This window comes from Melospiza georgiana, chromosome 2 (genome assembly GCF_028018845.1).
Source record: "Melospiza georgiana isolate bMelGeo1 chromosome 2, bMelGeo1.pri, whole genome shotgun sequence".
NCBI classification, from domain to species: Eukaryota; Metazoa; Chordata; class Aves; order Passeriformes; family Passerellidae; genus Melospiza; species Melospiza georgiana.
In genome coordinates, this window is record NC_080431.1 from 77,484,406 (window position 1) to 77,498,238 (window position 13,833).

At 41.4% G+C, this 13,833-nt stretch overlaps 1 protein-coding gene across 1 annotated transcript; it reads right to left on the reverse strand.

The window, feature by feature from the left end:
- Window positions 1-561: 561 nt before the first annotated feature.
- On the reverse strand, window positions 562-13,210 carry AQP11 (aquaporin 11). The gene is made up of 4 exons (XM_058018921.1): window positions 12,882-13,210; window positions 12,136-12,779; window positions 7,918-8,034; window positions 562-2,004 (listed from the first exon to the last, which is right to left on the reverse strand). Exons 2-4 carry the CDS (start codon window positions 12,728-12,730, stop codon window positions 1,952-1,954), a joined length of 765 nt encoding a protein of 254 aa, XP_057874904.1. The 5' UTR covers window positions 12,731-12,779; window positions 12,882-13,210; the 3' UTR covers window positions 562-1,951.
- Between the last annotated feature and the right edge of the window lie 623 nt (window positions 13,211-13,833).

Consider the following 13,833-nt stretch of genomic DNA (forward strand, 5'->3'; position numbering starts at 1 on the left):
GAAGTAGGGCCTCTAATCTAACAAATCTCGGCTGCCTGTAGGTTTGTATATCTGTTTTTCTCTTTTCTTTGTCTATTTTTATGCTCTTTGAGGTTTATTTTTGAGACCTTTATCCTGTGGGCTCCATGGCTTCAGAGGAGACATCAAATCATTCAGATTTTGAAAGACTTGTTTCCATAAGAAATTATGTGAAAAAGTGGGGGGAAAAGTTATTAGGTATGGATCACTTTAAAAGGAGGTAAAAGAATAAAAAGCAGTAAAGCAAGAAAGGGAAGGTAGAAACCCCCAAAAGGAACTGTTTTAGAAGCAGAACAAGGTATAAAAATATGTATTTTCTCAGAGGATTACATCTTTTCAGGCTCAGTGTGCTGGTGTATGGTCCTTGCTATGGAGAGTTTTAACAAGGACAATTTTCCTTTGGTAGATCTATCTACACTACAATTGAAGAGCTGCTGAATGATAACCCAGCAGTTCTAGTTCTCTTCAGCATATTAGCAGGCTAATTGGTTTTATTATTAACAACTGAATACAGGGTCATGGATTGGACTCTTGTATGTAAAGCAGGTTCATACAGTTGATTTAATTTTGCAATATAATCTTACAGATACCTTGGAAAAATAAAACGAGAAAAGATTTTATTGCAACAAGGAAGAAATTACATGGAAATATTTACTTCCCCAACTCTTGCAAAAAAGATAGCTGACAATAGTAGCTGTTAAAGACTTCATCAATTTACTGTGGAAAACCCCCCCATCTGATTTCTTTTCTCTTAAAATGTGGTTTGTAAGGTGACTTGGATGATGAGGTGAGGGACATGATACTGAGATCATTGTAGAATTTGTTAACCATCTCTCCTTTCAAATCAAGTAACCATAAAAAGAAAAACTGAATTTACTCTTAAATTTGAGAAATACATTTTGGCATTTTAAAAAATTAAGCTGCAGCCAGAAGAAGAAACCTTGTGCTAGAAACAGAGCTTCAGAGGATAGTACCCATCAGTGGTGTTTGCCTCAGCTGGGGCTATAAAGGCATGCTTGTGTATGTAGCTTTCCTGTATGTAGTTTTTATCTCTGTCATTTATTCTTCTGCATTGCAGATTCTTTTTTTTTTTTTAAGGGGTTGGTAAGAGCTACATAAAATCAAGGACAAATTGAGTACTGCATGATTCATCCCTATATCCTGTGTCTATGTGAAGAGGCAGCAGTAATTGCTGATAAGAAGTCTAGGGTTTTGCCTAAAATACCATTTGATGTGTGTGTCTGCAGAATTTTATGGTATTTTATTACTGCTTTTTCCAACCAAGGTGACCATTCAACAGTCTCTAATGGGACAGGATGTTGCTGAGCCTTCCTGGGAGGAGTTGAGGGGTTACTTACCTGCACTCAGGTATTAAAATTATCATTATTAAAAGAATGTTGGTCATACAGGCTTTAATTTTGGTGTAGGGTGCCTCTAGAACAGAGCTGTGGAGACTCTTCTAGGGAGTAGTGTAGCCTTTCTTCCTCTCAGAGGTAGGTATGTGGCAAGTAGGAATATGATGATGTCAGTATAAGAAATCTTCAGCTCTCTTTTTGCAGGTGCCTTCAGTGAGAAGAAATCCAATAAAATCAAACCTTGAAAGGACAGGGTATTTCTCTAAAATTAGTTTTGCATGCTAATAAAGGTCAGAAAATGGCACTTATGGCTAAAGTGACATATTTGTTTTTTAACAGTCCTTCACATTCATATGGCTTAACTGAAAATGGTGGCAGATATTCCCAAAATCCCAGTACTCATTTACAAAATAATTATTTGAATACAAAGTGGTAAGTCAAATATTTCAAACATGAAATCTGAAAATACAGCATAAAGATGGCACGGAAGTCTGTCAACAGTCCTCTGAAAGCTTTATGTCTGCAGATGTTGAAAATATTTTTTAATGTAGTGCTCCCAAATTTCAGGATTTCATGTCTCAAGATTTCCGAGGAAAGATTTCATCCCATATAAAAACCACAAGTATAGTACCTGAAATGAGAGGTTACAGAAAGGACTTTTATTTAAATGCATTTGAGAAGGACACAGTACTGGCATGGAAAACAAACACTGTATTCAAGTATTTGAGTCTCTACCACAATACAGCAGTACCTTTTGCAAAGGAAGCTTCAACAGCCATGCAAGTGCTCGCTGTGAGATAATAATCTTGTTTTTCCTAGTGCAGTTCATGCTTTGATCTGTGTGAGCCAAGCCAAAGGCAGAGAGTCTGTCTGGGTGAATCCAACACGGGCACCTTCCTGTTCCTGGTCAGGGCTGCTTTCTTTGTGGCTGGATGTACAAATGACTGAACCAGCAGCTTAACCTCCATCCCTCACCTGAAATTGTTGGCTATGCCTGTTTTGATAACCATATAATTTTTAGGTGCTGCCAAGTGGCTATAGGATAGTGGGTGTTTTTTTGAAGATCATTCTTATTTAGGGTTTATTCTGGAGCTGAAAAAATATTAGTTAGAGATACAATTCTCATAAAGAAACTTCTATCTCAATTTGGAAGGGACCCATAAGGATCACTGAGTCCAAAGGGAATCCAGATACAGTTTATTTCCTGCAGTAAAAAAAATCAATTATTCTTTCAGAGACAAAGAGGATCCTGCTTGAGGGTGTTGCCCACACATAAGCTTGAACTTATGAAACTTCTCAGATCACAAAAAAAGCTTATTTAAAGGGATTCTGTTTAGTCCAGTCTGCCACTCAGTGCAGGACTTTGCCTATGCTGGATGGGTCAGTGAGTCTTTCTCTGGCTGAGTTTAAAAAACCTCCGTGCTGGAGACTGTAGCATTTCTTCAGGAAATTAATTTCACTGTTGCTGCACCCTTCCTCCTGAATGTTTTCCTGGAGTCTAAGCTGAACTTCCCATGCCCCAATTTGTGGCCTTGCTGTTACTTGTTGCCAAAAAGAATGGTTAATCTCTGTTGCCCTTGTAACTACTCTTGGAATGATGCTTGACTGTGCTTAAAACATGCTTTCATCTTATTTTTGCAGCCTAAACCAGTCTGGTTCCCTCAGCCTTCCCTCTTAGATCAGGTACTCTAGGTCCTTCATTCTCTCTGTGGTCCTCCACTGCCTGGATCCTGTTTTTTGACACATTGCTCTTGAACTTGGGGACTCCAAACCACCCCTGTTCCAGATGTCACCTCATAGGCATTGAGTAGAAGGAGGCAATAATCACACCAGCATACTCTGCATGGTATTGGCCACCAGCCAGGTGTCAGCCCATCAATTGTGACAGTTTGAGGTCAGTGGTTTAGCCAATCTTTATTCCATCTAACAGACTTTTTGTGTGAGCCCACTTTGAACCAAGAACGCTGTGGGAGGTGGTTCAAAAACCTTACTGAGGTGAAGGTACACTGCATCCCTGCTCCTTTGTCATTCCCATTGCATTCATCACAGAAGGCCACCAAGCTGGTCAAGCATGGATTGCCCTCACTAAGTCTGTGCTGGCTGTTCCTGTGTTTATCTTTGTGCTGTCTGCATGGTTGGAAATGGATTCCAAGACTAAATACTCCACCATCTTCCCACTGGCTGAAGTGATACCAACTAGCTTGTAGTTCCTGGCTTCCCTCTCCTCCTTCTTAAAAGCAGACATAGTATTAGCACATTTCCCATTGGCAGGAACCTCCTCCAACTGCTGTAACTTCTCTTAAATTAAGGACAATTCCAACACTGGCCAACTGTACCTTCATTTCTAGGTGAATCCCACTAGAGTCAATGCATTCACAATCACGTATGTTGTTCCCATTTATTGTTCTCTATTTATTGCTTCCTTTCCAAAACCTTACTGATTTACACAGAGGTTTGGGAGCAAATTTTGCTTGGGAAGACTAAGTGGTACCTCAGCCTTTTCCATGCCATCCCTCACTAGGTTGTCTCTTCCATCCACTGATGGACTTGCATTTTCTCTGGACTATTTTTGTGATTAGTATATTTGTAACTCTGCATGTCCTTTCTCTTAGTTCCAGTAGAGCACTTCCTGGCTTTGTTTCCAAGTGCCTGTGCAAAGCTCTTATACTCCTCCTTTACTGCCTTTCCCAGTTTCAACTTCTTACATGTTCTCTTTTGTTGAAAGAAAGCTCTTTGTCTAGCCAGCAGGGAAAAGCTTTTTGTACAAATTCCCAGTCTAACACTATGTGACAGATTCCTTCTGCACATCTAAATCTATTACTGAGCTCTCATGAGCTTTTTCTAAAAATCACCTTACCCCATTTATAGCAGTTTCCAAGGGAATTACTACTGACTTAGCAATTCCCTAAATAAGCAGAATTTAGTTTTGAAGTCCAAAGTCTGGACAGCTCTGCTATTTATCTTCCCAGTTTTCCTCTGTACCCTGAACTCTTGCGAGGACTATAACCTAAGTGGCCACATTCAAGACCCATAAGAATGGGTCCTACCACTCTGTAGGCAGGTCAAGTTCAGCATTCCCACTCACTGGCCCTTCAGGATTTGAATTACACATAATTACTGAGTTTCTAGGAACTTCATGGATTACATCCACTCATTGCATAAGAGTATTTTGCTCTGTCAGATGATGTCTGTGGAGCTGAAAACCCCTATAAGGACCAGGGTCTGGGAACAGGAGTAGTTTTCCAGTTGTTTGTTGAAAACCACCCTTGCTTTCAAGTCCCTGAGATACAGAACACTTGACTAGATGCAGATTTGGAATTCTTGTTTCTTTGCTTAAGTGTTCTGAACTTGCTGGCAGCCTCAGAATAGCCTCTCCTCTGAGAAGAAAGGTCAAAGTCTCACCTGTTGCCTTCTCCCTTGCTTACCCTCCTCCATTTACATCTACTGCTAAGTGACTGTTGTGGCCCTTATTTTCTAAAGAACAGTATTATTCTTTCTAGTAAAACTGATCTAAAGAAGGGGGCCTTCCTTCTGGTTTTATAGTGTTAGAAATGTAGCAGGAGGCTAGGCCAGGCTGGATGGCTTTGAGCATCTTGGTCCAGTGGAAGGTGTCCCTGCTCCTAGCAGGGCAGTTGGAACTGGATGGCCTTTAACATCCCTCACTCTACAATACAATTCTATGATATGCTAAGCTGGCACCTGTCCAGGAAAGAGCATTTCATTTTATCAACCTCATGATTATCTTGTCACCAACTCTTCCATTCATAGCTGCCATCTCCCTGGTGCTGAAAGAGCAGCATTAGCTCAGTCCCCATCATTACTGATGGTATAATCATGCCCGGACAACTAACATGAATTCCTTTGGCAATAAAACAGAAACCATCTTTGTTCCACTGGTACTTACTGAGTCTGTCTTCACAGTGCAGAACTTAGGCCTGCCTGTGCTAAGTTATAAACACTTGCTGGCATCTATGTTTATTGCAGGAATCCAGAGTTTAATGCTGCTGAAGAATCACCTTCACCAGAACATCAGTGAAACCATTTTGAAAAATGAGTAATTAACTACTATTTCAAGATTAAATTCCTGAAAGACCATGAACACCAGTAGAGTTGTTCATCCTATAAGAAAACCTCCATTTCATCCTTGTCTTGTGAAAGTGATAATCAGTCTTCCTTTTCTTCCAAGTGTCCTTTCTAAGAACATTATTTATCATGTGCTTCAGCCAGATCAGGATTCAGTTGTATTCTGAATGCTGTCCATATCCTTGCCCTTATGGATTTCTGCCACAGCCATAAACGAGAATATATTGCTCTTTCCACTGGCAATTTTAAGTTAGTCCAAGGTACTACTGTGAGGTAGTTATTACAGCAAAACACAAAAAAACCCTTCTGAAAGTATTTCCCAAAGTAAGAACAAAGTAATTTAACCATCTGAGAGGCTGATGCTGGAAGAAGTAAGACATCAGATTAGCATAACATTGTGACTCTGCCAGTTTCTAGAAGTCTGAAACAGCATTTCTGCTGACAAATGGATTCTGAAAGTAATTTTTACAATTGAATTTAAAATGTCCCTTCCCTCATCGTCTACTTTCATGATTCTGTTTAGAGGTTCTTTCTACAAGAATTTGTCATCATAACAGGTCATTTTCCTAGATGCCTCATTATTTTGTCCAATCGTGAAAGCAAAAATTCTATTATTTTCTTATTTTCAAAAAGTGTCAGAAAAAATTCACTTCATGTTAAAATTTGTAGATCTGCACTCCTGTATTCATCAATTCAGTTTTCAAATACAGCAATCTTCTCTATACTTGTACCTCAGACACTATATTTGTTTTGAACTCTTGATTTATAAGGTCTCTTAAATGTATCCATGAAACATCCTTATTCTGTAATGAAATATTTTTATCACCAATAGATTACTCAGTCCTTCAGGTGATCCACAGACCTGAGATCTGTCACTAAATGTTGGCTACAGTTGTGACACTGTGCAAGAAGTGACGTGTCCTGAGTATTCACTTTTTAAAACTGCTCAGTCTGGAGGAGTTTCTTTCCTTCATAAATCAAGAGACAACATTCAATGTATTTTGTGTGTATATTCTAGATGTTAACTAATGACAAACTACTATTTATGAACTTTCCTAGAAAGGTAACATTGCTCCCTAACCACATTTTAAGTTCCTCAAGTCATGGGTCCATTTCAGTTAACAACTGTTGATTTTCTTACATCAAAAATCACCTGGAGGTTTGCTGCAAAGCTGTTCTGCAGGACACATCTTGGCATGCAAGCAGGACACGGGGTTTCAGAATGCCTCCTGTTTCTTTAAATCACTTGCCAAAAGATTAAATCTCATATACTTACAACCTGGGAAATCTTTAAATGGTTATGAGGTTGAAATCAGTTAATGAAAGCTAAAGCTGAGAAGTATTATGTGGTCTGTCAGGACCCGAGCAATGCTGATCAGCTTTGCCTATGACATTTCATTAATTCCTCACTGAACAGCTATCAAGCTTACTCTATTGTTCAGTCATCCTGTTTAGAGATCTAATTCAACAAGATTGTATTTAAGTGAATTTTAGTTAGGTTTAAACTTCCATCTTTGTTTTTGGCTGACTGAGAGTCAAGGCAAGTAGAACACACACAGACATGAACTCAAGAAAAGGAAGTTTTTGGTCATAACAGGATCCCTTTCCAGTGTTTCCTGTGTATATTTTACATCCTGCTCTGCCTTCATCACTCTTGTACCTTCTAATAGGATTAACAGTCATGAAAGAATTTGGGATTAGCAGACAGCTGCTTTATATATCCTAAGCAGAAAGCTCAAGCTTTGTAGGGACCAACTGTAAACAAACAACAGCATGAAGTATCACATGGACCATTTTCATCTGCACACAGCTAGAAGTCAAAATCAATAGCTTCCAAATTAAAACCAGAATTTAAGTTAGGAAAAACCTACTTGCTAACACTTCGTATTCTTAAACTAAGAGCAGACCGTGTCCAACAGTGACCAGGGAAAAAACACAGAATGAAAACTGCAAAGCTTGGACACTATGGGGATAAAATATTTGATATCAAAAAAGTGGTAATTGAGAAAGCATATTTAAAGCACTTGTCCCAATACCTGTGGGTCGTTTTTTTTCTAAAATTTATCATCCCCATGTTTTTGTAAACTGTCACAAAACAAGACAGATGCTGTGTGGTTACCAGCATGTTTCTCTTCTTGAAGTTATTCAGGCTGATACTTACTTTCAGGGAAGGACCGTATGATCTTTAAAGGACCTTCCCAATCCAAATAATTCTATAATTCACTAAACAGTGCTGCAGGTACTCTATACAGAGCATTAAAAAATGGTAAAAATACACAGCCTGCATTTGCAAAATGAAACCATGATTCTGAATGATTTCAACACATACTTTATAATTTACTATTTTCTGGATTTCTTTAATGCTAAAGTCAAACACTCAAATAAAGAGCACTTATTTCTTGATTTATGAACCATGTACTAAATAACACTTTCTCAAACACGTAAAGTATTTAGAACTTACCTAAGCATGGTGCTAGCCAATATACTAGTGAGTAACTCAAAAATTTGTCATAGAAACAATCTGCATGTAATGAAAATGCCAGTGCTGGGTTAAATATTGCTCCTGTGAGATTTCCACCTGCAATAAGATGTAAACAGTATGACATCAAACCATATTTTTAAATACTTACTTTAAATTCAAATGCACAATACTACAAGAAATCTATACCCTGCAATAAAATGAATTAGCAGAAACAGTTTGAACAGGTAAAACTCTTCTGAAGTTATTCAACTGATGACTCAGTAAACAGTTTAACTGTTTTATCAAAGGCTTTAGAACATATGAAGGGTAAGCTATAACTTCCTTTATCTCTTTCTAGCAAATATTCTTTAAAGAGATAGGTCTGGCTAATGCTGAATGTTTCTATTGATAAAACTAGAAGCTATTTCTATATCACAATTTTAGAGGAGACAGAAATTACATAAGCCATTACATTATAGCCTTGTGTCACATGAAACATATGCAAGGTAAAAGAAAAAACTTTCAAGTAATGTTCTTGCTAAGCTGACCTCTATACTTTCTTATAAGAATACTAATATTATTATATCAATATACAGAATGTTAGGCTTTTCACATGGTATACAAACTGTGGAAAAACTCCATATGTTGTTCAAAGAAAACAGAAGCAAGTGCCACTCCACTGTCTTGTAGAAGGAAGCCAAGCATCTTTCCTTGCCTCTGATTTCAGATGTAAATGAAGTTGCCTAAACATTTTCTAAATAACAAGATCCAAACATGTTACACTGGGGAGTAAACTGTAATTACACTGCAGATGAACCTGGAGCTAAGTGCGTTAAATTCTGACATGTGTTGTTCCTCTCATTGCAATGCTGCAGAAAAAGCATTACTCATTGCTAAATTACCTGTATTCCTGTACTGTTAGCTACTAACCACCCCTACCTGTTTTATCTATTAACTTATTACACAAACTATTCCATAATTGCATCTGTATAATTCCTCACAGTTTACTCTTGACTCCTCCCCAAATAAGCTTGTATGAGCTTTGAACTTACCCTTTGTACAAATACCCTGCTGCTGTAATCCTCATTTGCTATGACTGTGCAATCATTTATCCAAAGTTTCAGTATGGTCTTTGTCACCCTTCTTCAGTATTTCTCTTTCCATATTCTCCTTATTATTTCTTTCACTATTATTACAGTTAAGGAAAATTTTAATCTTTGTTTGCCTACTCAGTTTACTGGGGTTTTGCACTTGTTCTCAGGAACAAGTCAGATTTACTGTGCAGTCTGTTTTCCTGCACACTGACATATTAGCAATGTCCACGGTTGCCAGGAAGCCCAGCTACAATAATTTACTTTGCTTTAATCTGTTTATGACTCCACTGCTTCTGCTGTTATATCCATAAATGTACAATTGAAAGCACAACTTCACTCTCAGGATGCAGTTGATAAATATTAAGCATTAGACAGAGTTTTAACTGCTGTATTTCTTCAATATTCATTACTAATAACTACTGGAATATCAACCATAGGCCGGGGCACCACTATAACCTTTCTTAAAATGATTCATTTAGCACCTCAGTCTGTGTAACAGAAAAGACAAATTGTTTTATGGCAGAAAAGGTGTAATCTCTTTGATGGGGGGTGTGCATAAAAACTTTATAAGGGGAAATAATGCCCCACAGTGCATGAGAAAGTATTTTTATGTTTTTGCCTTTATTAAAGGCCAAAATTGGGAAGAAACTCAGAATTAAAAATATGTATGTCGTTTGTACCTTGATATGTTAGGTTCAGAAAAATCTAACCAATTTCATATGATTCTGACCTAACTGTAATGCTGCCTGTAAATGAAAAAGCCTTCAAAAGGTGTATTTTTTAACACCTAAATAAGTACTTTCCCAAGAGAATTATACAAAAATATTCTTTACCATTTGTATATGGTCTGCATTCTTAGCTAATGAATCATTTTTAAGGGTAATATGTAAAGACATAATGTTCTTTTTTTGGTCTTTATTTAGTAAAAAACAAAGTGAAGAAGTATTGGAGCTTCTGTGTACAGTATGTACTACTATAAAAATTTGGTTTGTATAGGATTAAATGTAAAAAAAACTATATAAATCTTTAAATATGAAAAAGTATAAGAAAAATTAAAGTAACAGCTTGTAATTTTGAAAATCCTGTATAACCTGGTGTTATTTGTTGGAGTCAGGTGCGTGGCAGATCTATAAACAGTAAACTAAGAGGTGCAGAAGATTTCCTGAGAATGATCCAGACCAGCTAAATGATGCATCTGTCTGTCTTCTCAGCCTGCAGATGAGAACCCACTGTGCTGGAGGCCACTATTTGTGACACCTGATTTGTAAGTGACTCTCCCTACTGCGTGTGAGCAGCAGAGGTGGGACAGACACGGCTGGGGCTGTGCCATGGCACCCACAGGATATATGAGATATGTGCATGTACATGTGCAGCAGGCATTGTCCACGGCCACTTACCAGGCTCCTCATTACCGCCCCAGCCACGACAGCATCTCAATACCTGTATATTTTTATAGTAGACAAGCAGATTGCAGTTTTAAAGAAATGCAAAGAAAAATGTCCAGGTGGCACAGGGTGTTGTGCACGCGATGCAAAAGAGGCCTGAGGTTTCCTAGAATACGTGCAGAGCGATTGCACCAGAGAGTCCCAACAAGCACAAGTTTATGGCACAGAAGGGCACTTGGTACACTCAGCCTTCACGTGGCACACTTGGCCTTCTCCTGCTAGGAAAGATAGGAACCTGGCCAATGACACTGGGAGTGAATTCTTTGTATGAATTAGCTAAAACAAAGGCAGTGTGACACGTATTATTTTATATGACTGTTTGCTAAGCAGAAGAATGCTAGGGATCAGGAATCCAGATTGCTATGCTTGTAGAAGAGGGAGGAGGATATTTGGCTACACTTCCACCAAGCAACTCAGAAATATATTTAATGTCCTCAAATGCACTGACACCCTGCTTCTGCTTTTAGAAAGTAGTTCAAATTGCTAAGTTAATTTTCAAAATTCCCCAACGACTTTCATCTTTTAGGTATTAGCTAATCTCAGCTAAAGATAATGAGTAAAGATTTTTACATTACTACATCTAAAAATGTGACTGTACACTGTTCTGGATGCTATTATGTTAAATAGCATTAATACAGCTAAGCCTTTAGGACAAGGCTTCAACAGCATCCTGGATGTTTGCAGGTAAGAGAAGTGATCTCCCTCTCTCAAAAGAGATTTGGTGATTCCCTAGATGACTTTTTCTGTGGTGGGGGCAGCAGCAACAGCAAGAGTTCCGTAATCATCTCTTTCACTTCCCCAAACTACACAATCTCCTTGCCAGTAGGAAAAGGACTCCCAGCAGGGCAGTGCTCAAGTGACCTAACAAGTCTTGTCACTACAGCGGGGACAAGAGGGAACATCAACAGTCAGAAGAAAGAAGTTCAGACTGACTCCCCTCACTTCTCCCTTCCCATTGGTCCAGAGGGGATGCACAGGTGACAGCATCCCAGCTCTGGGAAGCACGAGGTGACAATCAGGTAGGAAAGGCTACCTGTATGGACCCACATGGCATTACAGACAAGGGAGGCTCTAATAAAACAGGCACCTATTTTTTCCTTCTTTTTTTGAATTTAGTCTCATAAGGTATTACTTCTGTGTGCATTCCACACAAATAACCATTCCCACTTATGATTTAATGAAGTAGTTAAATAAACTGCACTGATATGAATTATTCATTATTTAAATGCAGAGCTTCCATATTACCTACCAGTCTGTACCCTGGTGTTGCACAATCAGCACTTTCTCCCGATGCAGCCAGCGGTGCTCTCCCAATGTCACTTAGTAATCAGAGCACATAGTACGAAATCTCTCACACTGTATAAATAGTTGGATTATGAAACAATCCTTCACTGAGATATTTTAACACTTAACCATATGTACTTGCAGACCTGACATCACTCTAACTGCATAACTCATTTCATTCTTAACCCCATACCTGCCTGGAATGCAACCAGGCAAACTTTATATAAACACCAAATGAACTTTGCATACGTAGGACGACACAAAAAGAAATCACCAAGGAAAGTGTAATTTAAGAAAAAGCATTTTGCATCTTAACGCTTCTAAGAAAACAGTAAGAACCCCTTCCGTTACAACTTTATTGCGGGAACAGAAGAAGAGAAAGTAAAAAGACTAACCTGCATACACGAGCATGGTGATGAGAAGAGCAATTAAATGGACTCTGTATTTTGGATTAACGCTTTCGGCTTGCAGGACGGCCAGCTGGAAAACGACAGAAAAGAGCAGTTCTATGCAGAACGCCTGCATCTCTGTAGTCTGCATGGGGCTGCTGCAGCCCTGTGAGAGTGCTCCAAGATGCGGCTCTGCCATCTCCAGACTCCAGATAAAGTGCATGAACACTCTGGCGAGCACCGCAGCCACGAACTGAGCGGCGATCTTGAGTCCCCCCATCCTGAGCGAGGTCCCGCCGCCCCACATGGGCTGCAGGGTCCCGCAGGGATTGCATGTGCTGCCGGCGAGGCTCAGGCCGTGCAGGACGGTGAAGCCGTAGGTGAGGGTGAGGGCCGTGTGCGGCTTCGGCTCCACGTTGCCGAGCAGGCTGAGCTCGTTCGTGCAGGCGCAAATCTGGAAGGTGCTGAACATCTCCACAAGGAAAGCGAAGAGGAGCGGGCGGGAGCGCAGCCGGCGCCGGGCCAGCCTCCGGCACAGCCCCACGGTCACCACGACGCCGGACATCAGCAGCAGGGAGCTCCCGACCCCACCGACAGCCATGCCGGAGCTTCACAGGCCCGAGGGCTCGCCGAAGGTCCAGCCCCACCACCTGCGGGGAGAAAGAAAGCAGGAGAGGGAGGGAAAATGCCCCCGCTTTTCCCTTGGAGGTAGGAACCAGCTTCTGCTGGCACCTGCCAGGAACCTGACTCACCCTCCGCTCGGCGGAGCAAAGGGCAGGGGTGAGGGCAGGGGGATCCCGCTTCCTGCCAGGGCACGGCTTAGGGCAGGGAAGCTCTCTCCCGGCTGTCGAAAAGCAGGGGAGGGGGGCGGGGGCAAGGGGGCTCTGCTGCCGCCTCAGCCCCTCTGCCGCGGGACGGACCGGGGTCCCCTGTCCCCTCAGCCTGCCGGAGGACAGGGAGCGGAGGGAGGGCCTGGGCTCCCGGCCGCGGGGGAACGGGAGGGGAGCCGATTTTCCCGGCGGGATCGGCGCTGCGGTGTGTCCGCGGTTGCGGAGCGGCTCCAGCCCCAGCGCGGAGCCGGGCACGGGCTCGGCCGCGCCGCCCCCTCCGGCGGGCGCTGCGCAGCGCGCATGCGGGCGGGGCGCGCGGGGCGCTGAGGGAGCGGCCGGGCGGGCAGGGGGAGCTCGGAGGCGATGGCGATGGGGCCGGCACCGGCACTGGACACGGCACCGGCACCGGACACGGCTCCGGCTGTCCGCGGGGGTCACATCCCTCGCCCCGCGGTTTGCAGCGAGCTCGTGAGAGAAACATTGGTTATTTATTTGGAGTTGCGCAAGCCTGCGTGCTCGGCGGTGTTCAGCAAAAGGGGCATGCCAACTATCAGAACTTTTTTTACTATTTATACATTGTAGCACACACAGGAATTACAGAATCACAGAAACAATAAGATTAGAAAAAACCTCTAACATGACATGAAGTCCAACCTGTGACCGAACACCACTATGTCAATAAACCATGGCACCGAGTGCCACATCCAGTCTTACCTTAGACACCTCCCGGAACGGTGACTCCACCACCTCCCTGGGCAGCCCATTCCAATGTCTAACTTCCCCTTCTGTGAAGAAATTCTTCCTAATGTCCAGCCTAAACTTCCCTTGACACAGCTAAAGCCTATGCCCTCTCATCCTCTCACTTGTCACAAGA

What these genes read in the sequence shown, in the direction of transcription:
- AQP11 (XM_058018921.1), bottom strand. Translation starts at nt 12,730, where the DNA reads ATGGCTGTCGGTGGGGTCGGGAGCTCCCTGCTGCTGATGTCCGGCGTC. An exon ending in CACCATGCTCGTGTATGCAG is followed by an intron (nt 8,035 to 12,135) that starts GTTAGTCTTTTT and finishes ATCTTATTGCAG; the next exon opens with GTGGAAATCTCACAGGAGCA. An exon ending in TTGGCTAGCACCATGCTTAG is followed by an intron (nt 2,005 to 7,917) that starts GTAAGTTCTAAA and finishes CTCTCATTTCAG; the next exon opens with GTACTATACTTGTGGTTTTT.